Source organism: Caloenas nicobarica, chromosome 3, assembly GCF_036013445.1.
Source record: "Caloenas nicobarica isolate bCalNic1 chromosome 3, bCalNic1.hap1, whole genome shotgun sequence".
NCBI classification, from domain to species: domain Eukaryota; kingdom Metazoa; phylum Chordata; class Aves; order Columbiformes; family Columbidae; genus Caloenas; species Caloenas nicobarica.
The window spans coordinates 23,533,238-23,559,215 of NC_088247.1; the positions used below are offsets into that span (position 1 = coordinate 23,533,238).

The 25,978-nt window shown below is 35.6% G+C and overlaps 1 protein-coding gene across 1 annotated transcript in view; it reads right to left on the reverse strand.

Annotated features, from left to right (window-relative positions):
- CSMD1 (CUB and Sushi multiple domains 1) overlaps positions 1-25,978 on the reverse strand; it is a 1,102,582-nt gene that overhangs the window by 155,532 nt on the left and 921,072 nt on the right. The window contains 7 exon segments of the mRNA XM_065633007.1: positions 415-511; positions 1,131-1,255; positions 2,370-2,573; positions 9,120-9,215; positions 10,926-11,039; positions 14,385-14,501; positions 24,814-25,008. Of these exon segments, the coding sequence (XP_065489079.1) occupies positions 415-511; positions 1,131-1,255; positions 2,370-2,573; positions 9,120-9,215; positions 10,926-11,039; positions 14,385-14,501; positions 24,814-25,008 (948 nt within the window).

The window sequence follows — 25,978 nt, forward strand, 5'->3', positions numbered from 1 at the left end:
ATGCTTCATCTTTTTTCCTGAGAAAGGGAGGCTAACAAAGATAAACTAAGTCAAAGCTATCAAAGGAAGATCCTTGAATGTCAGTACCAATTTATATCACTATACACTTTCTATGGGAAAGGCAGGTAAGATAAAATAAAGAATTTTTATTTAAAGTATTATCACCTGAATCCCACTAATCAAAGCCAAATACTTTAGTATCATATATTTTCTGAAAATCTCCCTTTGAATTTGCACATTGACACATTTACAGGACCTGAAATCTCCTCCCCAAAATGAGAATATTTCATAATGATACCATGAAAGATGCAATTCAAATATACTCTTTGTGTATATGTGTGAGTAAACAGAGACATGTTCTCTCACATACCTGTATATATAGATCTGTATGTTTAAATCACAGCATATCCTCACCTGAAAAGCTCCCAAGACGCGGTGCTGTCATATCTCCACCATCGTATATTTCAAGAGAGTCCCAATTATGTTCAGTGGCAAAGCTGATGACCTGAATCTGTAAAACACCACCACAAAAATTTTTAAAACCAACTAACCATATGTTTTTTTAAATGTTTTAGAAGCAACAAAATAAAAAGAGAGCATGCCCCAAACCAAATATAAATGAGCAGATCCAAACCAAAACACCTGATTAAAAAAATGTAAATAAAACATTAAAGTTCACTTTTCAAGTTGTCTCAAATTTTAGAAAATATGACACTAGGTAAGTAGGATTTTGCACATATGTTGCATGATTACAATTAATTACTCAAAGTGTAAATAAGCAGATAACCTAGACAGTTGCAGACCTCCCAAGTGCCTCAGCAGATAGAAAGAGTTGACATTTGCATACCAGATTGAAGGACCAGGACCTGCTTTCAATATTTTACACAGTAAAAGAGAAAGCTGCTTGTTAAACTATTTCTCATTCATACTGCCATGTAAAAATAAAGTAACATAGAATAAAAGTAGCCACAGAACAATATTGAGAAAAACAAAGCCCAAATATTTCAAGTATGCCAAAATATTATCTTACTGATTGCAATTTTGTGACATGTCTAGAGAAATAAACCATTACTTTTTAATTTAAATGAAAAAATACTCAATATTGCATGCTTGACAGAATATAGACTTGCCTGAATACCTGATCCTTCGGTCACTATGATTTTCCAAACACAATTCAAGCTGTTACCATAAGGTTCAGGGTAACCTGGTGAAAGAATAGTACCTCTCCGCTCAGTAAAATTCCCACTGCATGGCACTGAAAAAAAGAATTATCACGAATTATTACAAAACCTAAACTACTTCAGAGAACAGAAAAGCAATAGTAATTTTACTAAGCCAATTATAATCATTCTCTTTTGTAGCATAAGCACACAGACACGAAGCGATGCTCTGAACTTAGAAAGCAATGTTATCTAAAATATTTGAACAATATCAAGCATAAGATACAGCCTGCATGAATAAACAATTCAGAAGTGAACTTTGGTTTGAGTGTGTGCAGCCTAGAGGAGCCTAGCAGCACAGGCTGATCATAGCTTACCTGAGAGTAACAACAAACTCTAAAGACAACATTAAACATAATCATGATTGACAGAAATAATGTGAACTCACACACAGCCTAAGATAGTTCCAATATTGCATCTAGCTGGTAAAGCAGTGTGGTACATTAAATATTTTTACTGAATATGTAATTGCTTTTGTAAGATTCAAGAAAACACAACTAAATGAAACAAAACAAAAAACCCACCAAAATACACAGAAAATAGAAGACCTACATTTATTTTTAGAACCCTCTGATTAATTATAAATTCCTATGAATAGGAATGACTTTTGGATATAAATCCAAGGAGAGAGAAGGAAAGTTTTCAACGTTAAAAAGAAAAAAAAATGAAGTGCTAAACATTATCCCACTGCAGGTCTGTAGACAGACTGAAGAAAATTAGCTATACTTAACAATGTTATCATTATTCAATGTACTGTATGCTTCTATTTAAAAAAAAGAAATCATTGTCCTATGTATGATAGAAATATACAAGTATAGTGTAATAAAACAGGTAGAGACACTTCTGGAGAATTAAATTCTGTCCTGTATTTCAAGCTGCATATGAGTCATGAAAATAATGAATGTTCAAGAAAATATGTATCACACTTGTTCATATAATCTAAGTCATTATATGAAACACTAGACTGCCTAGCAGCCAGCTGGTACTCAATTACTATTCGATATGGAAAACTGCTCTTTTAAATTGGGCTTGACTGATATTAATCAAAGGAGAGTGAATATATGTGTTAAATACTATTTCCTGAAGCAGTTCCTGAATTCTGATTCAGAGATGTGTGACAGAACAGAAGACTCAAGTGTAATTGCTTACCTACACAGCTTGGTACTGTGTCATTCCACTGAGCTAAGGCATTAGGTACAGCCTGACATCGGATAGCTTTTGAGCCTTGTAGCAGATAGCCAGGACTACACTCAAATCGAACAACAGAGCCTGCTGAAAATTCAGACCCGATTCTCCTTCCATACCTAGGCTCTGGAACTGAGCTACACTGTGTATCACTTGTGCGGGGAACAGCTGCATAAAGAGAGAAAGAAAAAAAAAATCCATGAATCCAAATGACAGTCATCATCAAAAAATAAACAAAACACCAAAAATGTTCATTGTTTCTTGTAGGACGGAGCTCAATTGTATTTGTTCCTTTTACTTGCTCTGCTCCTGTATTCTCGAAGAATGGCCTAAAGCTTTCTCAGCTGTTGGCTGGAGTGGGGTTTTGGGCTGTGACCGTGTAGAGTCATGTGAGTGCCACAGCAGCTTGGAGAGCAATTGACTTTGGAAGTATGTCCTTAGGCATGGGAGGATCAGTGAGTGTTTTAGATGCCTTCTTTAATGGAAGGATACCATATCTTCCACCTATTTTAATTATTAAATATGAAAGCTTGGCTTCTCATTAGAAGTGTTGCATTAGAAGCCAAGAAAAATATTATGCTGCAGATAACCATATATAAAACCAATGTAATATTATACAAATATTTGATTTACCATATTAGAGAATACTAAGTTGTACTAATGTACCCTCAAGGTACATTTTACCAATAATTTCTGAGAATTCATAAATCTGATGTGATACAAGAACAGTTAAAATACTGTAAGCAACATTTAAAGATCAAAATAATACAATTCATTAGAAGCCCATGGGTTTACTTTCCCTTTGGCTTTGTTATTTATAACCATTCCTTTATAGCAGACATTTTTATGTAGTTACTGACTCTTGGTATTGTGCATGTTGTTTGTGTATCAAACTTGTTCTTTCTACATTTCATTTTGCAGTTAGATAGTAAATGCCAATTTTTTTAAAAAATATGTATTTGTAGAAAGAAAGGTGGAAGTATCATTCATGTGCAATTTAATCTGTTTTATACTATAATATAATAAATGTACATTAAAAATAATCTCATAAAATATGAGCAATTTTTCTGTGTAACATGTACGAAAGTTTCATTTGATCAGTTTGGCTTCATCAAGAATTAGTTTCAAGGGCTTGTTTCATCTAGATATGAATTTTCAAACATGATCTTTCTGGCTTACTAACCTATTTTAAGAACAGCGTAAACAGAATCACAGTTATATTTAATTTTATTTTACATTCTTACATTCATTTTCTTTGCTGGCCTGTAACAGTGAAGAGCAATATTCCCATCTATTCATGTGTACACCTGTACAAAAACGCACACACACGCCTCCGCCACACTTGTTCAGTTACCCTGGTCACTAAGTAAAAGATAGGGTATGTGAAACCTACGTATACTTATTTTCATACTGATAGTTTTATACTTTTCTTGTTTATTAAACTGTCATTTGCTCTATTCAGAATCATAATTATTTAAGTGCAGTAGTTTTAAATATTGGTACGTGCCTCTGAAGTTAGCAGTTGTTGACAAGTTCGATTCAGAACACTATTTGAAATAAATTCTGTCTTAAGTCTAGCATGAAATACGCAACACATTTTAGCAGAACATTGGAAGTTCTAATTTATGATTACATTGACATTATGTTCTACCAGTTTTCTGTATTGCTACTGAGAATAATAGTTAAGTTTCTGCAAGTATTACTGAATGTAGAGAAAAGCTTTTTCAAAGAAGGTTTAGAAATCATAGGTAGTAGTAGCAATAGCAGTACAATACATGCTCTTTCATTAATATGCAGTAGGTTGATTTCTCAGACAAGGTCATACAGATACAGTAACACATGTTTTCTTCTAAATCAGTAGGTTAGATGGCTGCAGAAGATTTTAGCCTTGAAAGCTTAAGAAAGCTATAAAATGCATCCAAGATTGAAAGAAATGGTGAGAGGTAAACTAACATACACCTGGAATAATAACTATGCAAACTGGGAAAAAAAAAAGGCAAATACATTTTTCAAGATTTTAAAATGGCCGAATACTTTACATAGTATAAACAAACCATTTCCTTTCAGTAAATTTAACACACCTGCTTTTGTTAAAATAAGTGGGACTTTGAGATTAAGTTTTCAACAGGACCTCAGTGTCACCCAGCTGCTCTGTGAAACTTGCTCATGCATACTCTTCTAACTGTGGCAGGAAATTGTTCTGCACTTGTGGAAGGATAATGAAGAAGCTATCAGTCACATTTCTTCCTGATTGTAACCTGCAGACCACATCTAGTCTGCCAGCTCAGCTCAACTGACTCAGCCTGCCCTTTTTTGTTCTCTTTTATTGGGAATAATAGCATTTTCTCTATCAAACAGTTGACCGTGCAAGCATTATTTTATTCAAACCTAGGTGATGATGGCTGCTCGCACATCCAGCCACATGACTGTCTTATGCCTAGAACTCCAGCTTCTGTCCCATGATTAGGCATTAATCCACCCCTTGTTCAGGACTACTTCCTCAAATAGGAGTGTTGGTCAGGATATAAATCACTTGCAACCATGTGATAGCAAAAGATTCAATAAATTGCTGTGGACCAACCAGTTTTGACTCAGGGCATTTATACTCAATTATGGCTAATTCAATTTATTAACAATTAACGATTAACATAAACCTCTGATCACTGATTCAGGAATTTAGAAGGAGAACACAAAGAATCGAACAACCACTTAAGTAAACAGCTTTCCTTCCCTCTCCCCAGGCTCAGCCTCAGCCAAACATCTATCTTTCCCCTTCCTTGTCTCAGCTTCCTTTTGTCCATCTCTAGTTCCACCAGTGAAGTAAGAGGCAGCACAGTAGGTTGGGGTCATGTGCTCTCTTTTTACTTCTTTGTTTTCCTCTGCTATACTTAACATTTTACTAATGTTCTCTCCTGCTTTTTGCTTCTTCAAGTTCTCATGTCACTCCGTTTCTTAGCATTTGTGCTACAGCGTGGGTCACCCATGGGCTGCAGTTGCTCAGAGATGTCTTCCTACAGCAGAACAGGTCTTTCACAGGCTGCCAACCCATCTGAGGCTTTCTCACTTCATTACTTTTCTTTTTAGGGAAAGAACTGTCTGTAATGCTGCAGCCTCAGCTATATAAAAGTATATTGATGCCATAGCAGGAAAATGAACGTAAGATAAACCTGGAAAAAGTATAATTCCCAGTCTTGTTAAATTGTATTGTTCCTAGCATATTTCAACATACCTGACCCTAAGATTCTGAAAGGCTGGATATTCATTCGGTCTGATATTACAGATACCCTTTAACAATTGTATGAAATACAAAGAAACGTAGTCATCTGGGAAAAAGAAATGAAGGCACAGATGACACAGGCAGCTAAAAAGAAGTTTTTGTGAAAGCGGCATTGCAAAAGTCATTAAATCTGAATCAAAACCTACAAAGCCTATCTGTTCCCTGCTCAAAACAGAACACGAAATAATGCAAGCAATAACCATTTTTCCCCTCTAGCCTTCCTTCTAGCTTTTGCCTATAGCGTTGGCAACCAAGACTTCTCAAGCTGCATCACAGAGACATTCCATTTTCTATAGTAATTATCCTCCATCTTTTAGCAAATGTTTCATACCACTGTGAAACAAAATTGAAATCAGCCCAGTGGAAAAGTGAACAGGGAAGAAGGTCAACCTGGAATAGAGAGCGATAAATAAAATGGTTGACTTTACAGACCAGATTACTGTGTTCTGTATGAGAGGGGCTGTTATTCTCTAGAGTATTTAAAAGGCTAGCAAGCAGGCGGTCATTGGAAGTATGATCACATGCTTCAAAAGAAGAGAGAAAAATCTCAAAATGATACAGCTTATTAAATACTACTAACTCATATGTATACATATATAGGTGTATTAAATAAAGCTCTTAAGATATATTTTAAAATATATTAAAAAAACTAGTTATTCAAATAGCTTCATGATTCTCTTGAGACAAATAAAGTGACTCATTTTCTGATGCTGGAGAGAACCTTTCTCATTTGTTAAAATCTATTTCTTACAATTACTAAAAAATAGATGTAGTCCAAATAACTGACTGAAATGAGGCATATAATTGTGCTCACCTGGAGGCTTATTGTTCAACAGCAACATATGTGTGTGCGTGTATGCATACAGCTAATAAAATTGAGGCTTTGTATCACTATGAGCTCTTTAAAAGCAGTAAAAAAACCCTAAACACTTTAGGCATACAAAAAACAAGTAGAATTATACAGAAAGATGTCATTCATATGCAAATAGATAATAAGAGTCCAAATGCTGAAAGCTGTTTTCTAATTCCAGAAATTTTATTACCCTTCTTTTCTGATTTAAAACAAAACCAGAAACAAACCAAACCAAACCAAACCGCTTAAAAGTCACTTGGTAATATTATTTAAAACTATCCAAACCTACTTTTATACTTCAGTTTAGACATGCAGAAAAGCTAGTATATAATAAACTACAGTGTTCAATGACTATCTCATTAAGCTTATTGGATGTGTATGCAATATATCTACTAAACTGCCCAGAAGCCCCTTTGGGACTGCATCCAGTGCCTGTACCGGCAAGGGATGTGTAAACACTGCCCCAGGTATCACCCGACTGCAGACACATGGATCAGCCGAGTGTACTAAGCTGCCTAGCAGCATGCTAGCAGGCTTGGGCATGCTGTCCCATTCTCACATTTCAGCTGCAGCATGCAGACATGCACACAATATCTCCTCAAATTCAGTTGTGTCAGGAAGAGACCTGCAAGTCTTAGATGTGCCACCCACCCTTCAATACTAAAACTGCCTCACAGTCTCTGCCATACCAATTTTCCTTCCGAGCTCTCTGAGAAGACAGAATTTCTTAACAGCCTGAATGAAACTCTTGAAACATCAACTGGGAGCACTGATCAATACTAATACAATTAAGTAAAGTCTCCAAAACCTTGAGCTGAGCAACAGATATTCATGAGGTAAGCTTGAAAGTATCTTTGGCACTTTTACCCTCTCTTTGTATGCTGCCTATACATATCCAGAACTGAGACTTTCATAAGTACTTGAAAATATTTTCTTTATTTTTATGTTCTTTTTCTGTCTTGAGAAAGCTGGAATGAACACTTTTTCTATAGACAGACACTTCAGGTGAATGTAACAAATATTCTCGTAACAGCTGTTACACTGTATTCACTTGCTAAGCGAATAACTGTCAGTATAAAACAAATCACAAAGCGATCACTATTTCATACTGTAAGTATAATTGGATGGGACAACAATTACATATAAATTAATATAGAATTAATTAGCATACAAATAATTCTAAAAATACATAATCTTTCATCTTGCTCTTAATATTCATTTCAGGTAACGGGATACTCCTTGACCAGAACAACAAGATCTATTTTCTGCATCGCTATAATGTCTGAATAAAAATCAGATATTGTTGGATAGTTAGTATTGTGTAACAAATCTACTGATTTTATTTTTATTGATTTATTAAATTCCAAAATGCATCTAGCAATTCAGGAGGAGTTTCCACTGCCCATTCAAAATGCTACCCAGTGGCTTGTTTGCACTTTCATCTCAGGGAAATCTGGCTTTTAACAGAGACCAAATATGTGCCTCCTGTGGTCCATAGCAGTCTAGCAACCTACATCCAAGTCAATACAAAATAAAGATGCTTATCTCCTTTTAGTCAAAACTGAATATAATAGTCACCGTGTCTAGAAAACAATTTCTATGATCTTGTCCCTAGTCATTTTAGTCAAGAAAAACCCTGGCAGGATTAAATAGATATTTATATCAGATAACTAAATCAAGTAGCTACAAACTGGCTGGCTGCTTACAAACAGAGAAGAGCTGTTTGCGCATGTGGATATAGATGCCAGCTTGGGCTGCAAGGACCACAATATGATGAAGCTGAAGAACTGGCAGAAGGTTGGAATTAAGGTGAGCAGACTTTGGCATATTCATGAAGTTGGTACATAGACTCTCTTAAGGAACAGGAATGAAGGGAGAAGATGATGGTGATTTTTTTTTTAGAGAGATTTGAGAGCCTTGGAACAAATTATCTTATTGAGAGGCAAGACTGCGAATACAGGCCGAAAGCCTGCAGGGCTAAACCAGGAGCTCTTCAAACAATTTAAATACAAAAAGGAGGCAAGGACAGGTACTAAAGCAGGAGTATGACAACATTGCTCAGCTACTTAGAAACAAAAATCAGGAAAGTCCATGCCTATCTGGAGCAAAAACTAGCAAAAGACATTAGGGAAAAAGAGTCTACAGGTATGCTAATTACAAAGGGGAGTTCAAAATATACATGGGTATGTTGATCCACTGGGGGAGTGTGGGGTTTGGACAACCTAATGACCAATAATGCAGTAAATATTTAAGTATTAAATGTGTTTTTTGCCTTGCCTTCACAGTTCTCACCATGTACTTCTACAGTCTGAGGGGGGAGCAAGCACTCACAAGTAAGGGACCAACAGATTACAGACTATTGAGAAAGGCCAGATTTATTTAAGTCCATAGGGCCTTATAGGATTCACCAGAGACAACTGCCATCAAGAAACCATTCTATCACCAGGAGAGGTCCTTGATGGCTGTAAAAAGGTTAAGACTATGCCCACATTTAAATAAATACTTTAAGACGTAAGAAGAGTTCAAAATAATATGCTGTGTGAGACTGGCACCAGTCTTGTCCACCAAAAGCAGACATGTTTACCTTGGTAAACAAAGTGAAACCCCTTGGCTGATGCCCCACTCTTAGCACTGAATCGCAGAAGAATTTGATTAGATGTAGCCAAAGGCAATGTCTCTCCTACAAATGAAAACAGAAAATACATTAAAAAAGTAGTTACAGTTCATCAGTATGTAATGAATATACTGTTAAAACACAGTTTTATGTTTTCCTCTACAGTTAAAGAAAATGTATATAAGTGTATGAAATTAAATTTGCCATTGGACGTTTGAGAACTTTTCAGAATGAAAAGAATTTATGATTCAACCACATAAACTTTCTGACATTTACTGCAGCTATTGGAACTACAGCTCAAATAAACTCTACCATCATTTGGGGCCAAAATTTTGTGTTGACATTTTTCTGTGACTGAGAGCTTTACTTTGCCTTGTAAAACACATTAAGCAATTAAAAGTACTTCAAAATGCCACATAGGATCTTCAGGTGATTACCATTTCAAAACTAAAACTGAAATAAGAAATAACAGATCCATGACTCATTTTACGTAGTTGCTTCTATAAAATATATGGTCACTCTTGAACCATATTACATTATTAACTTTCTAATAGCATACCAAATTTTATATATTGACTTGAGGATTAATAAAAATGCTTAATATACTTTACCTCCTTTCCTGGGAGATCTATCTGAAGTTATGATAAAAGTTCAGCATTGAATCACTACTGAAAAAATTACAATAATTTTACATTGCAAGGATGCCACTCCATATGACAACCGTTTTGTTTTTGTTGGATTATATCGATGCATATTTTAGGAAATTCTACTGAAATTAATGATAATGCAGTAATTTAAAAGATCTTAGAGAACTGGATAAATATGACTTGCAATTCTTTTACTTAGATTACATTGCAGTATAATTGGGTGCTTCGATGAGCTTTCTCTTAAACTGAAGCATTAAAAAGCAAGTATTTTCTTTTCCTGCTGAACTTTAGCCAGTAAAAAAAAAAAAAAACAGTTTCAAAATTAATTTGTGAACTCTTATTATGATACAAATAGCTAGGATTCACCAGAGGAAAATGATGAGTTGCATTTTTGAAATAATAAAGTTTTTTCGATAAATCAAATAGATACGCTACATTCTTTTAATATCAAGTATTTCTCCAATTATTCAAAGCGAAAACCAAGAATCCATGAAAATCCCCATAATGTAAAAATCTTAAACTTACCTATAAACTCTCCTAAATACTATGAGTGCATGACAAAACATATTCTTAGCTGCAGAAATATATTTGTGCATTATTCACTTGAGGTGAACATAATCATTATACGTGCATCCACTGGAAATTCTGGTCATGCTGAAATCCATATAAGTTTAATTATGATTTCACAGGGTCAACATTTTACTGTAGTTACCTGAATGCAACAGCTGGCCTGCTTTTAGTCTGAGTGCATGTTTGCATACAGATAATTGCATTTTATGAATACAAGTAATTTGTGTTTAAATTAGATATTCAGAAAATGTTGATGTGCAATTCAGAGTTTAGGGCCAGAGAAGATAATTATACCATTCAATCTGCACACCTACATGAAGATCTGAGAGTTTAATTCAATTATTTCTGTGTTCATCTCAGTGAAAAGGTCTTGCCTACGGTATGTGTTCCAGAAGAAGGTATTAATTCAAGGATTTAGAAGGCTCTTCCATTTCCCTTGGCATCCTGTTCCAAAGACTTTATTATTATATTTCCAAACGAAATTCATAATATTCTGCTGATTTATTTTTTCCTTACTGAGCTGTGTAAGAAATGTATATTTATTTTCTTTATTACTTACCTGAGTGGGATCCAGACAGTGAACTCAGAAGTCTAGCCTGAGAATTTTCTCCATCAAATAATTCTGCCACATCATTCAAAGCTGTCTGAAAATACGCAAATTGTCCAAACACAACTACATTAAAAAAAAAAAAAAAAAAAAGAAAGAGAGAGAAAAGAGACAACATAAAACAAGAACCTAGTCTTTAAAAACAAATATAAAGGAATATTTAGACTTGTCTTAGTTACCAGTGGATTCCTACACGGATCCTTTCCAAGTTTAATTGTTGCCTACCACAAAAAAACAGTTGCATTAAACGTAAGTGATAAGAATCTGATGTGCTTTTCATATTTCCTTATTTATAGTTTCTTGAAAAAATATAATTATATCACTCTTTTTCCAAAAGTGTATTATCCAGTCAAACAAGTCTGGTTCCTTATTGCATAGATGCCTATGAGAATAAGAAAATGGAATAGCTAAAAAGGCATGTTTTTTACCAAAATTCCTTTACCAACCTTAGCAACTGTTAGGGACTTTCTATTGTAACACATGATTAGATGTTTATCCAGCTTTAATCTGAGGAATAAGTTTTAAACTTATTGATTTGGCTATTTTTGTAAAATTGTATCAGTATTTATTTTATCAGAAAGAATATAAATACTGTTCAAATACTAAAAATATCAATGTGTTACTGGTTTTGACTGTTGATACACCTAATTTTCACTTCATTTGTAAGTAATGTAAAGTGTATTGACAAATAAATAATTTAATTTTATTACACATCTCACTAGTAAATATCAAATAGCTTGACGAATTCAAATATCAGATAGCAATAGAAACAAGAAGTAATAAACCAATAAAATCCAGTAAATAAAAATATTACTTCATCACTCTAGCTATCCATATTTTATTGACAAGGGAGGAATCTGTTTTAAATTTATTTAAATTGGTCTTCAATGCAGCATAGATAGCATTTTCCAACTCCTTGTTAAATTTTTACTTATTTAAACTTAAAAAAAAATGCACAGTCCAACCTCTTGATTTTTAAATGCAAGGCTAACTTTGAAGTTCATTTAGATTGTTCAGATCTTTTTCTGAGCAAATTTTGAAAATCAGTAAAAATTCTTCTTTGAGCTGCCTGTACTTACTCCCCATCATAAAGAAGAATATTTACCTTAAGTCCAGTTGTAATTTATTGTGCTACAACCTGTGACTACTGCCACTTGTTCTTTCATTGCATATTTTGGGAAGGAAGGGTCCTCCTTCCTTTTTTTTTCTCCAGGCTGAACTTCTTCCAGCTTTTCCTTGTACTATGCTTCAGCCTCCTAATCATCTTGCTGGTTCTCCGTTGGGCTTGTTCTATTTTAGCAATCTGTGCCTTGTAATTTGGAAGCACAAAACTACAGACATAGTTTCCAGATGCTACTTCATGGAGAGGTAAACAGTACCTACTCTAGACCTGCAGGCCACAATCTTACTATTGCAGCCCAGTATGCAATTAGTCTTCATTGTTGCATCTGTGCAAACTATTATCAACTGTTAGTTGTAAACTATAAAGTTATTGTAATGTTCTTCAGTCCCTAAATCTATTAGAACTGCTAAAAATATATATATTTCAAATAAAACTTATATCCCAACTGAAAAAGAAGTGGTTTGAAGTTGTGCCTATGGCCAGTACATACAAGTAACTTTTCTGTCAGGCCCTCTTCAAGTCAGGACCATCATGAGATCCAACATGGAGAGATAGTTCTGTCAGGGACTTTCCAAGCATTTTATATGTTACTTATGGATTCTACTTGTGTCAGTTTTTCTTTCTAAAATTAAGATTTTTTTTTTCAATGGCTGGTGAAAGGGTTGCATAATTTTTAAATAGTATGTCATAAAATACAAGATTTTGAATATTATTTATTAAAAACTTCTAAAATGTGATAACATCCAATTGTTCAGTACACTAAATAAACAACAAAAAAATAAACATAATGTAATTACTTTATTGAACTCTACAACTACTGAAATGGGCCTAGAGATATTTCACATGTTCTCAATCAGGAATACTAGTGAAAATTGTTTGTAATAAAGCCTTTAATTGGATAAATGTGTCTCTCTGTAAAGCTCACATAGCATTTCACCATAACTACTGTCTTGAGGATCTAATCACTCTGAATGATTTGACGGATCCTTTCTATAAATTTGAGATATTTTCTTGTTCTACTAATTATTTTCCTGCATTCTATACAATTCTATTAGGAAATAAAATAATTGCATCTGATCAAAGCTCATTTTCTCTTGTAGAAAAGTCAAATCTATAACAAAGACTACAGAATGCTTTTAAATTTTCTTGTAGTACAAATCTCAAGGATTTGTGTTACTTTCACCTCTAAAACATTGATGACTAACTTTTATATGACACATATTGTGGGGTTTTTTTAAATAGGACAATAACTAATAAAAATGTGTTTTATTTGATAATTATTTAACCATAGTTGTTGCAAGTCTCTACTATTGATATGTATTTATTTTTTCCTGAAGAAAAGTTTCTGAAATGTAAGAACAAACTTTCTAAAACATGATGAAAATACCATTAGTCATTTTCTTACTACAAAGCTGTGAACAAAAATTGTGAGCAAAACATTGAGCTTGATTCAAAGAATAATAATAAAGACCAGTTATCAAGAGTTCAGTACTAGTGACATTATGAATTATTATTAGTAGATATAACAAACTTTTTCCAAGCTCTCAACCTGTAAATCTTTAACTACTTCTGTCAGCAGCTTTCCAAATTTCTTGGTGAAAAAATTGCTGAGCCCTTACAGGTTTCATTACATATAGAAAGTACTAAACACACTAAGTTGCTGTGTATTTAGTCTTTTGGTAAGTAAGTAGTAAAATGGATCTTATTGCTATTTATCTGCACTTGAATTAGGAAAACTTGCTGTGCAGAAAACCATGTCCCGCATACTATTGCACAAGTTTTAGACATTTTTTCCAAGTATTTTGACACATTGAAAGAACAAGTTTTGTGATTTTTCACAAACATTTCTGGCACTTTTACAAAAAAAAAAACTTTCTTTCCCTCCACTGTACTTGTTAAATATGATCCTGCTCATCTTGCTCTTGTTAAAACATGAAAAACAAAGAGTTAAAATGTAAGAAAACACTTGATGCTTGTTTTGGGACAACAGTTTTTACTTTGCAGGAAGCTCGAATGAATGATTATCCTATGATGATGAATGATGTAGTCAATGAAAGTATTCGGGATATGTTTGGATAGGAGACACAGATGGTTTAGCTGAAGTCTATTGATTACTCTAGAGAGAAGTAAAAGGTCAAAATCTTAGAATCAATTTTGATGTTTAGAATACATTTATTTTCGTTAAGCAATTTGAAATGTATTGAAAAGTTAGAGTCACTATTACACATGAAGGACATTTGAATGGTAGAACAATTACTAATTGATAAATCAGTAGAAAAAATTCTTACCAAATTCTTTAGGCACAGTTATTGAATAATGGCAAGTCTGTCCAGCAGTGTAATTATGAGGATAACTTGGTGATAGAACCACTCCCTCTGATCCAGTGTACTGCCCTCCACACGGTGCTGGAAACAAAACAGAAAGAAATGAGTTACATCTATTCCAATTGTCTGTATTAATTCAGCCTGAAAATGATAACCTAAAGATTACACAGTGATAGTTTAGTGGTTTTGCTTTTGTTTGGTTTTCCTATGATGACATATCTAGTAGTTCTTTCTCAGGCTATAATTTTGAGTAAAATTTCTTTAAAATTAGAATGTTTGTCTGATTTGAATATATGTCTATATCTCCTATCTATCTATCTATCTATCTATCTATCTATCTATCTATCTACCTACCTATCTATAAGACCTCAGAAAAAAATATGGTACTACATAATTAGAAAGCACAATACAGTTGTCTCAGGTCTCAGAGGAATACATGGACATGCTAACAGTACCTGTGACAACCTTGAAGTGCACCCCCCATCCTTAGCAGAACAAAGGACCTTGTTATGCCTTAAACATCTGTTTTTTGTTACTTTGGGAAGAAAAGATAGATGATGCCTCATCTTATCTTTCTCAAAGTTTTATGGCCATGGAGGCAGACACCTTGTAAGATAAGGGCAATTAACTGTGTTGCTGTGAAAGGCCTCATGGCCTAATTGGGATGATAGAGATGAACCATCCGTCGGACAACCAACTACCAGAAGAAACCACGAACCAACAGCTACCCCTGATGGGCAAAACAACTCACTTCTGGCCAGTACTGTGAACTTTCCCCTAGTTTGAAGACCCCAGACCCATTTCCAGAAGAGTCTTCCTAATTAGCATGAAGAGCGAGCAGAGGGGGGAGATGAACCGCCCTCTCCTATCTCACATGTAAATGAACTGGGTTATAAAATGATCTCACGTATGATACGGGTGGGCAGCGTGTAAATCTTCAACACGTCCCCCCCTCCAGAGGTCATCACGGGACCAATGTACCTGTGGAGTGCTGATATCTTTCTCTCTCTCTCTCTCTCCCTTTCTCGTTCTGATATCTTAGTTTTCCTTCTCTCTCTCTTTCTTTTTCTTGAACATATAAAAGTATCACTATTGTAAGTTCTGCTGCTAAAGTCTTGTTAAGTTTTGCGTTACAGTTACTAATTGTTGCCAATCCACCATTTTTTAGAAGGGCTTTTGCTGTCAATGTATTGATAAGTTTCATGTTACTGTAACATACTTTTGCCAAGTCACTAATCGCTGTAATTTGCTACCATCATGTGCTTTTAGTAAGTTCATAATTGGACCCTCAGAGTGATTGTCTGTCATTCACTTCGCATTGCCGCACAGAATTACCCGGAGTTAACTCACACCTGATCTCATCTGCTGAGTCAGGGCACGTGTCGCATTCAGAGTTAACTCATCCCTCATCCCATCTGTTGGGATGGGACAGTACCCTACACAGAATACCATGAATTCTGCTTTGTGAATGTATGCTTGAATTGCCTTGCTTTTCATAACCTCCTAGATAATTATCAAAAGAGGATATGGATTATATCTATAAAAAAATCTTCGGATTCATATGTATATAAAGCTGAAAAGAAAGAGTAAGGGAAACTGTTTACAGCTACAGAATTTAGAAGGCAGATTTAAGAAGAGTGGAGCTCCAACATTCAAGGCTAGTCAGGCACTATGTAAGTAGCAGTTCTCTTTGTATCATGAGAAAAAAAAAATAACAAGCATGTGTGATATGTTTCTTCCATGTATGGGCAACAAATGTGGCATTCTGAGACACTGCTGGGTTAACCAATTATAGGTCAAAGCACTACATTATAGGAACTCTGTCTCAAGGATTTCATAGGAAAAGCCAAAGCAGGGAGTGGATGAAAGGGATACGTGCTTTTGGAGAAAAAGCAAACATAAGCAGTGGCTATTTTTGACAAGGTGAGAGAGTTGGGGTTGTTCAGCCTGGAGAAGAGAAGGCTCCGGGGAGACCTTATTGGGGCCTTTCAGTACTTAAAAGGGGTCTATAAGAAAGACGGGGACAGACTTTTAGAAGGGTATGTTGCAACGGGACAAGGTGTAATGGTTTTAAACTAAAAGAGGGGAGATTCAGACTAGACATGAGGAAGAAATGTTTTACAATGAGGTTGGTAAAACACTGGCACAGGTTTCCCAGAGAGATGGTTGATGCCCCATCCCTGGAGACATTCAAGGCCAGGCTAACAGGACTCTGAGCAACCTGATCTAGTTGAGATGTCCCTGCTCATGGCAGGGGGGTTGGACTAGATGAGCTTTGAAGGTCTCTTCCAACCCAAATTGTTCTATGATTCTAAAGTTAAAATATCCCCTTATGTTGGATATTAAGTAAATACATCTCTATACAATGAAAAGAAATTATTGCTGTCACTCTTCTTGACTTTTGAAAACTGATGGAAAGGTTTGGTTTCCTATCAAAATGATCATTAAAATGTAAGTTTTATAGTAATTACATTAGTTACATGCAATCCAGTGCTCTCTTGGCTTTGTTTGTTTGTTTTGTTGTTGATTTTTTTGTGTTTTTTGTTTTTTTTTTTTCTTTGTTTTCCTTTTTCAAATGATTTCATCAAACACTACTAAAAACTATAGATTTTACAAGAATAAACATTTTTCCTACACTGTTATCTTACCCAAGAAGTTAATAATGGATTTTTTACATAAATAAATGAATTTATCAAAAAGTGGAACAGTTATATTACTTCTTTTTTTAAACAAGAAAAAGATAATTGCATAGCAATTACTTTCTACTATAAGGAACAAATTAAGCCAATGTTACCCCTGCCTGGGAATCTTACATACATTACATTTTAATAACTGCCTAGAAAGCAGCTCTGAGGAGAACCTTGGGTCCAGGTGGACAAGTTCATTGGTCTGGGGCTATTAAAGTTACCAGCTCTCATCTCTGCTGACCCAGCTTGTGTGCTGCGGGACTGTGCACAGTGAGTGAGGACACAACCTGCGCTCTGGTCATCCTCAGCTCCTGGTTCATCTGCCCTTGTGGAGCAGACCTGCTCTTTCTGCTCCCTGACAGAAACTGGGCTTTAAAATCACACCTGAAATATCTCTACAAGTTTAGCTTCCTTATACAGGCAGCAATTAATACTACAAATCTGTGTCTTCTCTTAGCTGATAAATGAATTATTCAAAAATCCAATGTAATGATAGAAGATAGTTTATCCTTAGGCTAAATAGGATTATGTGGCTGAGGTGAAATTCAAATATCACAAGGAATCAGTTCATGCCCTGAATTTTAAATCTTTATTATTTTTCTCTTCTTGCCTTAAGGATACCAGAAAGTAAGCCACAAAGTCTATCTTCTAATTACCAGATGAAGTTCTCAAGTCATGAACATTTCACTGGAATGCAAGTGCATCACTTATGCTTAATTTAAAACAAATTCCAAAGTTACAGAGCTGTAAAAATGTTCACTTTTAAAATGACTTTTCCTATTTTTGGATATGGTTTTGATAATATATTTGATGATATTTATGATAACATCTTTGTAGTATATTGGCTCTGTAAGGAAGGCTGGTGAGTGCTTAGGGCAAAAAAAGAAGCAAGAAAAGTTCTCTTGTAGGTTAAGCTTGTAAAATTTATCAGTGCAGTGCTGTGGCAGTCATATCCTAAACAGAGCTCTCAGTTTTGAGTATAAATAATGTATGTCTAAGTGAGCAAACCCTACACTTTCAGAGGATGTATTTTAATAACTTCATTAAGGATTGTAAAATTAATAATGAAAAGAGTATGCCTGAGATTTTCCATCACCACTCCAGAATATGCCAACTGGCAGTTGCCAACCATTGCCTAGATAAATATGAAATTTGTTTACGTCATGTCTGACTGTAAAATGTTACCTTAAAAAAAAAAAAAAAAAAAAAAACTACTACCACAAATAAATAAAGTTGAATTAACTAACTTAATTGGGGTAATTGACTCAAAGAACTAAGGGCATCTTTTTCAGAGATTCTTGGCACTAATTTTAGGTTCTTTTCCATTTTTCATGCATCAAAATTTGTAATGTTTTTTCGTTCAATATTTTAAAGAATTTCAAAAAGGGGCAATTAGCTATCAGTATATATAAAGAAATATAAACTCAAAACGCTGTGCTAAAATTGTGTAATAAATTTTTTTGTTTGATATTTTCAGTTTTGATTAAGTTAAATTGCATATTACAACAGGGCTTTATGTGACAAGAAAGGTGATATGGAGTGCATTTTGTTTCTGAACTCCTGTACAACTCCTACCCTTAAAATTACATATAAATATGTTCTACATAATGGATTTGTATTTCATATATATGTTTAAACATAGCACATTTTGTTTACACTTTCCACTCACATAATTGTTCTTTTACTTTAAATTATTAGTGTCTCGATTTTTCTCAAAACCATGCCCTGTGACAAAAACAAGGATTCTTCACTCTAATTACTTTGGAGCTTTGGCACAGCCATCATTACAGAACTATGGTAAAATAAGACTTCCAGGGAACCAAAGAGCTCATACAGTCCTCAACAGTCTGTGGTTCCATTATAATCCACTATTTGAGATTTTTGTTCTTCTCATAAACCAAGTCTATTTTATTAAATACTTGTTTAAGACTCCATAAAGGGTTATAAACAGATAAATATTTATTTATTTAGTATGGTTGACTCCATACTAGAGACATAAATGTAGTAGCCATGTAAATGATACTTTTAAAACCTCCACACCTTAACTGAAGTAATAAGACTATATGTTTTAAAATGGAACAGAGAGTAAACCATACTAGATAAACAGACTCAAAGTATTTCCACAAGCATATATTCCAGTTTAGTTTTACTCAGATTTAACAGTGTCAAGATACCCAATCTTTCAGTTAGTAATTTTTGCTTTTTTAGACACCTAGTGTTATTTAGAATAGATATCACAAGCAGCACAATACTACATTAATTGTCACCTTGGAATAAGAATTATAATTATTGAGGAAGAAAATTAAAATGATATCTCAGAGCTATGGCTAACTAATTTATCCTCTATCCCTTGTGTCAGCATTTGTGTTATATGAATATAGAACAGCTTTAACAAATCAAAAGAAAGTTACCTGTATTAGTTATTCTCAATAAAGTACTAAGTGATTTATGTTGAAAAAAAACCCTTTGTAATACTTTACATTTTTAATTATCTATTGGATGATCCTCAAAATGAACTCAGTATGAGATATTGATGTCTTTTCTGTTAAAATACAGGTATTGTTTTAGGAGCTCTGTCTGTCTGTCGTACACTGTTATTTCTGGCTGTAAAAAAAAGATAATTCTAAAGAACATTTTCCCTAATTTTTTATTTCATATTTTATAAAGCGTTATAATCATAGATATTATTTTAAGAGAAAAATATTTCTTAAGAAATAGGATGCTAATTCTGGTTTAAAAAGTTAAGAAAAACAATGTTGATTTTTAAATTTAAATTTGAATTTTGTGTAAAAGACACAAACAACCAAAAAATTCAATGAGAAGTGTATCAGTTTCCAAGGTGAATCACAGGTCATTTTTGTTTTTCTACATTACTTAATGTTTTATAACAACTTGTTATATAATACAAAATATAATTGTTCTACAAGTCTACTTTCATAAGGTATCAAAGCTAAGCTTTTGCAATGTCACAGTAAAAGCTTCATTCTGCATTCTATCTGCTGCTGCATGTGCTCTAAATATTCACGTTATGGAGAAAAAGAATTCTATTTTTCTTTAAAATATTTTAAAAAGCAAAGTTACTGAATAAAAAAATCCCTGAGGGGAAAAAAAAAAAATCCATCCTAATTCCTCCTATTTTGTTGATGGTGGTCAACATGTTTAACATGAGTGCCTATAGTAAAGGTGGAATCCACCACTTCCCTGGGAAGATTATTCCAATGGCTGATTTTGGAGCCAATGGCTCATTGTGAAAAATTTCCCTCTTGTGTCAAATCAGAATGCCCCCAGGAGTAACTTCTACCCCTCATCTTTTCCATGTGGCTCCTTGTAAACAGGGAGTCTACATCTTCTTTGTTGCAACTCTTTAAATACTGGAACAGGGTAATGAAGTCTGCCCTAAGCCTTCTTTTCTCAAAGTTGAACAAACCCAATTCCCTCAGCATTTCCTCATATGGCGGCTTCCAAGCACTTTGATCATCTTTGTGGCCCTTCTCTGGACCCTTTCCAGCCTGTCCACATCTGTCTTGTATAGTGGAGACAAAAGCTGAACACAATGTTCCAGGTGTGGCCTGTCAAGTGCTGAGAGAGATAATGACTTCCTTATCTCTGCTGGTGTTGCCCTTGCTAATGCATGCCAGCACCCTGTTGGCCTTCTTTGCCGCAGAAGCACGCTGTTAAATCATATTGAGCTTGTTGTCCATCAGGACCCCCAGGTCCCTTTCCACAGAGCTACTCTCCAGCCAGGTAGGTCCCAGCCTGTGCTGCACTTGTAGATTATGTTTTCCCAGGTGCAAGCCTTTACACTTGTCCTTGTTGAACTTCATAAGGTTCTTGTTAGCCCACTCTTCCAGTCTATGCAGGTCTCCCTGCAGCTGGCTCTCCCTTCCAAAATGTCCACTTCCCTGGTCAATTTAGTGTCATTGGCAAACTTCGTTGCTATACACTTGATCCCATCATCCAGATCACTTATGAAGATGTTAAACAGTGTTGGGCTCAACATCGATCCCTGGGGGATCTCACTCATAACAGGTTGCCGGTCAGCCTGTTCCCCACCCACCACAGAGACCATAGAATTATAGAATTGTTTGAGTTGGAAGAGATCTTCAAAGGTCGTCTACTCCAACCCCCTGCAGTGAGCAGGGAAATCTCAACTAGATCAGGTTGCTCAGAGCCCCGTCCAGCCTGGCCTTGAATGTTTCCAGTGATGGGGCATCAACCACCTCTCTGGGCAACCTGTTCTAGTATTTTCAGAGAATCACAGAATCACAGAATGTTAGGGATTGGAAGGGACCTCAAAAGATCATCTAGTTCAATCCCCCTGACGGAGAAGAAACACCTACATGAGGTTACACAGGAAGGCGTCCAGGTGGGTTTTGAATGTCTCCAGAGAAGGAGACTCCACAACCTCCCTGGGCAGCCTGTTCCAGTGTTCTGTTACCCTCACTGAGAAGAAGTTTCTTCTCATATTTAAGTGGAATATCCTGTGTTCCATTTTGTACCCATTGCCCCTTGTCCTATCATTGGTTGTCACCGAGAAGAGCCTGGCTCCATCCTTGTGACACTCACCCTTTACATATTTATAAATATTAATGAGGTCACCCCTCAGTCTCCTCTTCTCCAAGCTAAAGAGACCCAGCTCTCTCAGCCTTTCCTCACACAGCAGATGCTCCACTCCCTTCATCATCTTCATGGCCCTGCGCTGGACTCTCTCCAGCAGTTCCCTGTCCTTCCTGAACTGAAGGGCCCAGAACTGGACACAATATTCCAGATGAGGTCTCACCAGGGCAGAGTACAGGGGAAGGAGAACCTCTCTTGACCTACTAACCACCCCCTCCTAATACACCCCAGGATGCCATTGGCCCTCCTGGCCACAACGGCGCAGTGCTGGCTCATGGTCATCCTGCTGTTCACCAGGACCCCCAGGTCCCTTTCCCCTACACTGCTCTCCAACAGGTCGTTTCCCAGCTTATACTGGAACCTGGGGTTGTTCCTGCCCAGATGCAAGGCTCTACACTTGCCCTTGTTATATTTCATTATCTTTTTCTCCGCCCAACTCTGCAGTCTGTCCAGGTCTCACCGGATGGCAGCACAGCCCTCTGGCGTGTCAGTTACCCCTCCCAGCTTTGTGTCATCAGCAAGCTTGCTAACAGTGCATCCCTATTCCCTCATCCAAGTCATTGATGAATGTATAGAATAGTACTGGTCGAGTACCAACCCTTGAGGGACTCCACTAGATACGGGCCTCCAACCAGACTCTGCTCCATTGACCACAACTCTCAGGCTTCTTTCCTTCCGCCAGTTCACAGTCCACCTCACTACCTGATCGTCCAGACCACACTTCCTCAGTTTAGCAGTGAGGATGCTGTGGGAGACTGTTTCAAATGCTTTACTGAAATCAAGATAGACTACACCCACTGCTTTGCCATCATCCATCCACGTCATTATGTCCTCATAAAAGGATACGAGGTTGGTTAAGCATGACTTCCCCTTGGTGAAGCCATGTCGACTGCCCCTAATGACCCTCTTATCCTTTGAAATGCCTTGAGATGGCATCAAGGATAAGTTGTTCCATCGCCTTTCCAAGGATGGAAGTGAGGCTGACCGATCTATAGTTACCTAATGGTTATAGTCTATTTTACCACCCTCATTGCAAAAATTTTCTTCCTTGATGGTTATATAACAATAATATAAATTACAAAAATGTACCTAGAGTAATTTCATTTTTATGGGAAAATCTGTTTATTCTGCAGCTATTGACCTGTTGCTGTAATCCAAAAAGCTTGAAAATAAATGTTGCATACTTTTTTCATTGTTCTGGGTTCTCTGTTTCATTGGTAAATTACTGATTTTCTTTACAGAGTGGTTCTACAGTCTCTATACTTTTCCTTAAATCGGTGAGATCCATAATTCTGTGGGTATGCTGCCCATCTTTGGAAAGATTGTTTTAGATGATATATGCATATGTGTGTGTATGTATGTGTGTGTTTGTGCATGTATACATATATGCGAACAAAAATGTGTGTGTGTGTCTTTGTGTGTGTAGGTATAAGTATATATTTGTATTAGTGGGACCAATCCAGATTAATACTGTGTTCAGTTTTGCTCCCCTCACTGCAAGAAAGACATTGCGGTGCTGCAGCACACTCAAAGAAGAGCAATGAAGCTGGTGAAGGGTCTGGAGCACAATTCCTATGATGAGTAGCTGAGGGAACTGGGATTGTTTAGCCTGGAGAAAAGGAGGGTCAGTGGAGATCTTATCACTCTCTACAACTACCTGAAAGCAGATTATAGTGACAGGAGTGTCAGTCTCTTTTTCCCAAGTAACAAGTGATAGGACAATAGGAAATGGTTTCATATCTCACCAGGGGAGGTTTAGGTTGGGTTATTAGGAAATATTTTTTCAGGGTCATCAAGCACTGGAACAGGCTGCCCTGGGAAGTGGTTGAGCCACCATGCCTGGAGGCATCTATTACAAAAGAAGTGTAGACATGGCACTCACGGGTATGGTTTAGAAGTGGACTTAGTCATGTCAGGCTAATGGTTTGATTTGATGATCTTAAGGGTCTTTTCCAAACAAAATAATTCTATGATCCTTATTTTGTGTGGTATTGTGTGTGCATCATGGCAGGGATTACAATCCAAAGTGCCTGAAATAATGTGAAACTTGTACTGAAGTCTAGTAGAGTGGTGTTTTCATAGATGACATCATGGAGAGACGTAGGAATTAAGCATAACGGATCATCTGCAACCCACTGCACTAGCTTCCCACACCTTTTTCCTTTAGGAGTTAGACATAGACTTAGGATATGGCTACACTGGACATCAAACACTACAAGAGCCTGTTTTTTGGCCTTGAGACCAAACAGCATGATTTGCCAGAGCAAACAGCTGTAATGGTACTAGTTATAATACTACTGCTCTCACCTTCAGAAACATATGTGGGTAGCCTACTGGAACAGGCTCTGTTCCATGCTTACTCCTGCACTGTGACAAAGAAATTTTGAAAAGTGAACCAAAATCATGCCTGGAAATAGTAAACAACTTAAGTCTAACAACCTGTTTCCAGTCCCCAGTCCTTGCTCTGAGCACAATTCAAATAGTATATACATTATCTAAGCTGCTACATCCTTTTAAAATGCAGCTCTGAATTACTAGCACTAGGAAGGTAACACGTGAAAATAATACAACTTGAGACAATGTGGGAGCACAGACAAATCCCTATTATAAATCAGCCATATATTGAAGCTCCATTTTGTTGAAAGGACTGCCCCTACTTGCAGCCTAAGAAACAATAAATTGGCAACAGACAATACAAAGAGAATAAAAATAACATATGGGTAGGCCAGTAATACTTCATAATTAGTATTTAGTCTATTTTATGTGGATTGTCACACAGATCACAAAGTCTTACACTAAAATTGATGTAGAGGAAAAGCCATGGAAATGGACTTATTACATCGTAATTGTTAATATGAACATAACAATGTGTTGTTTTCAGAATTTAAATATATATTTTGAATAGGTAAAACAATACTTTAATGACTCAGCTATCATCCAAAACTCATATCATCATCATTTTTATTTTTTAACTTCAGGTTTTTTTCAATACAAGCTATATGCATTAAAATATTATAAACAGACTGAGGGACTAAGAAACTCTGAATTCACTGGAGGGACAAGGGAAGTGGAAAGAAAACAGTACGTACCATTACAAGATGGCAATGCTCTGTTCCATGCTGGCTTTCCATCTGCACCAATTACACATGTTATAGTTGAAGGATCGATAATCTTGTATCCAGAATCACACTGGTAAGTAATAGTTGAACCAAGCTTAAAGTCTGTTCCAGTTCTTGTCCCATTCATAATGTTTCCAGGATCGAAACAAGCTTCCCGTGGTTTTTCTGTTAAAGGGAATTAAAATAAATCTAGATACACTTTCTGTTAAAAACAAACAAAAAAACTTAACAATTATCATTGTGTTTTGGTTTTGGTTTTTTTTCAGTCAGTTTACATTTTTCAACAGCTTATTAAAATATTTTTCTTAATTCTGTATGCTTACTACAAGATCATGGATGTTTGCATTAGATTGATAATCTGTCCAAGGAAATTGTACTGAGAGGATTTAACCAACAGCATTTTCTTTCTACCTTTTGTGAGAGGAAGTATCTAAAAGCTGAATGACTCCAATGAAGTTTAGTAGTGCAGAAGAAAAACTACAATTTCTAGAATTCACTGCTTAACACTGTTACGTTTTTTAACAAAGTACCATGCACAGTACTCAGTAATTTCTGGTTCAAAAGCTAGCATACCATGGAATAATGTAAACATCAAAAATGTTTATGCTTCATATTTAAGAAGATCTAAAAATAACTGGAGCTTGAAGGCTGACAAAGTAAGAACAGTTATTTTTCTGGCGTGAGCTAATATTTACAAAATCTTTAAGTCAGTGTGAGTACAGCATTGATTTTAACAAGATTGTTATTTCATTAATCTTTTTTGGCAAGTTAAAATACACAGAAAACACATGGGAAAAAAATAATTCATATTAGAAATGACTTTGTTTCAAGTATATGATTTAGATGATTTTCAAATAAGAAGGATTTAGGCATGAAGCACTCTATAACCAAAGAATTAAAACAAAATATTAGTAATTTTATACTGTTGATAACTGTGCAATACTTTTTCCTACAAAAGGCTTAAACACAACTCAATCCTTTAAAATCTATGAAAATATTGTGTAATATTACCTCTATAAACTATATTTTCCTAAACATGTTAACTCTTTGGAGGGAAGGATGCACCTAATATAAAGTTGATTTATAAGGCAAAGATTTGGCAAAGATTTTTTCTATGAAATTCCAGAGTCAAATT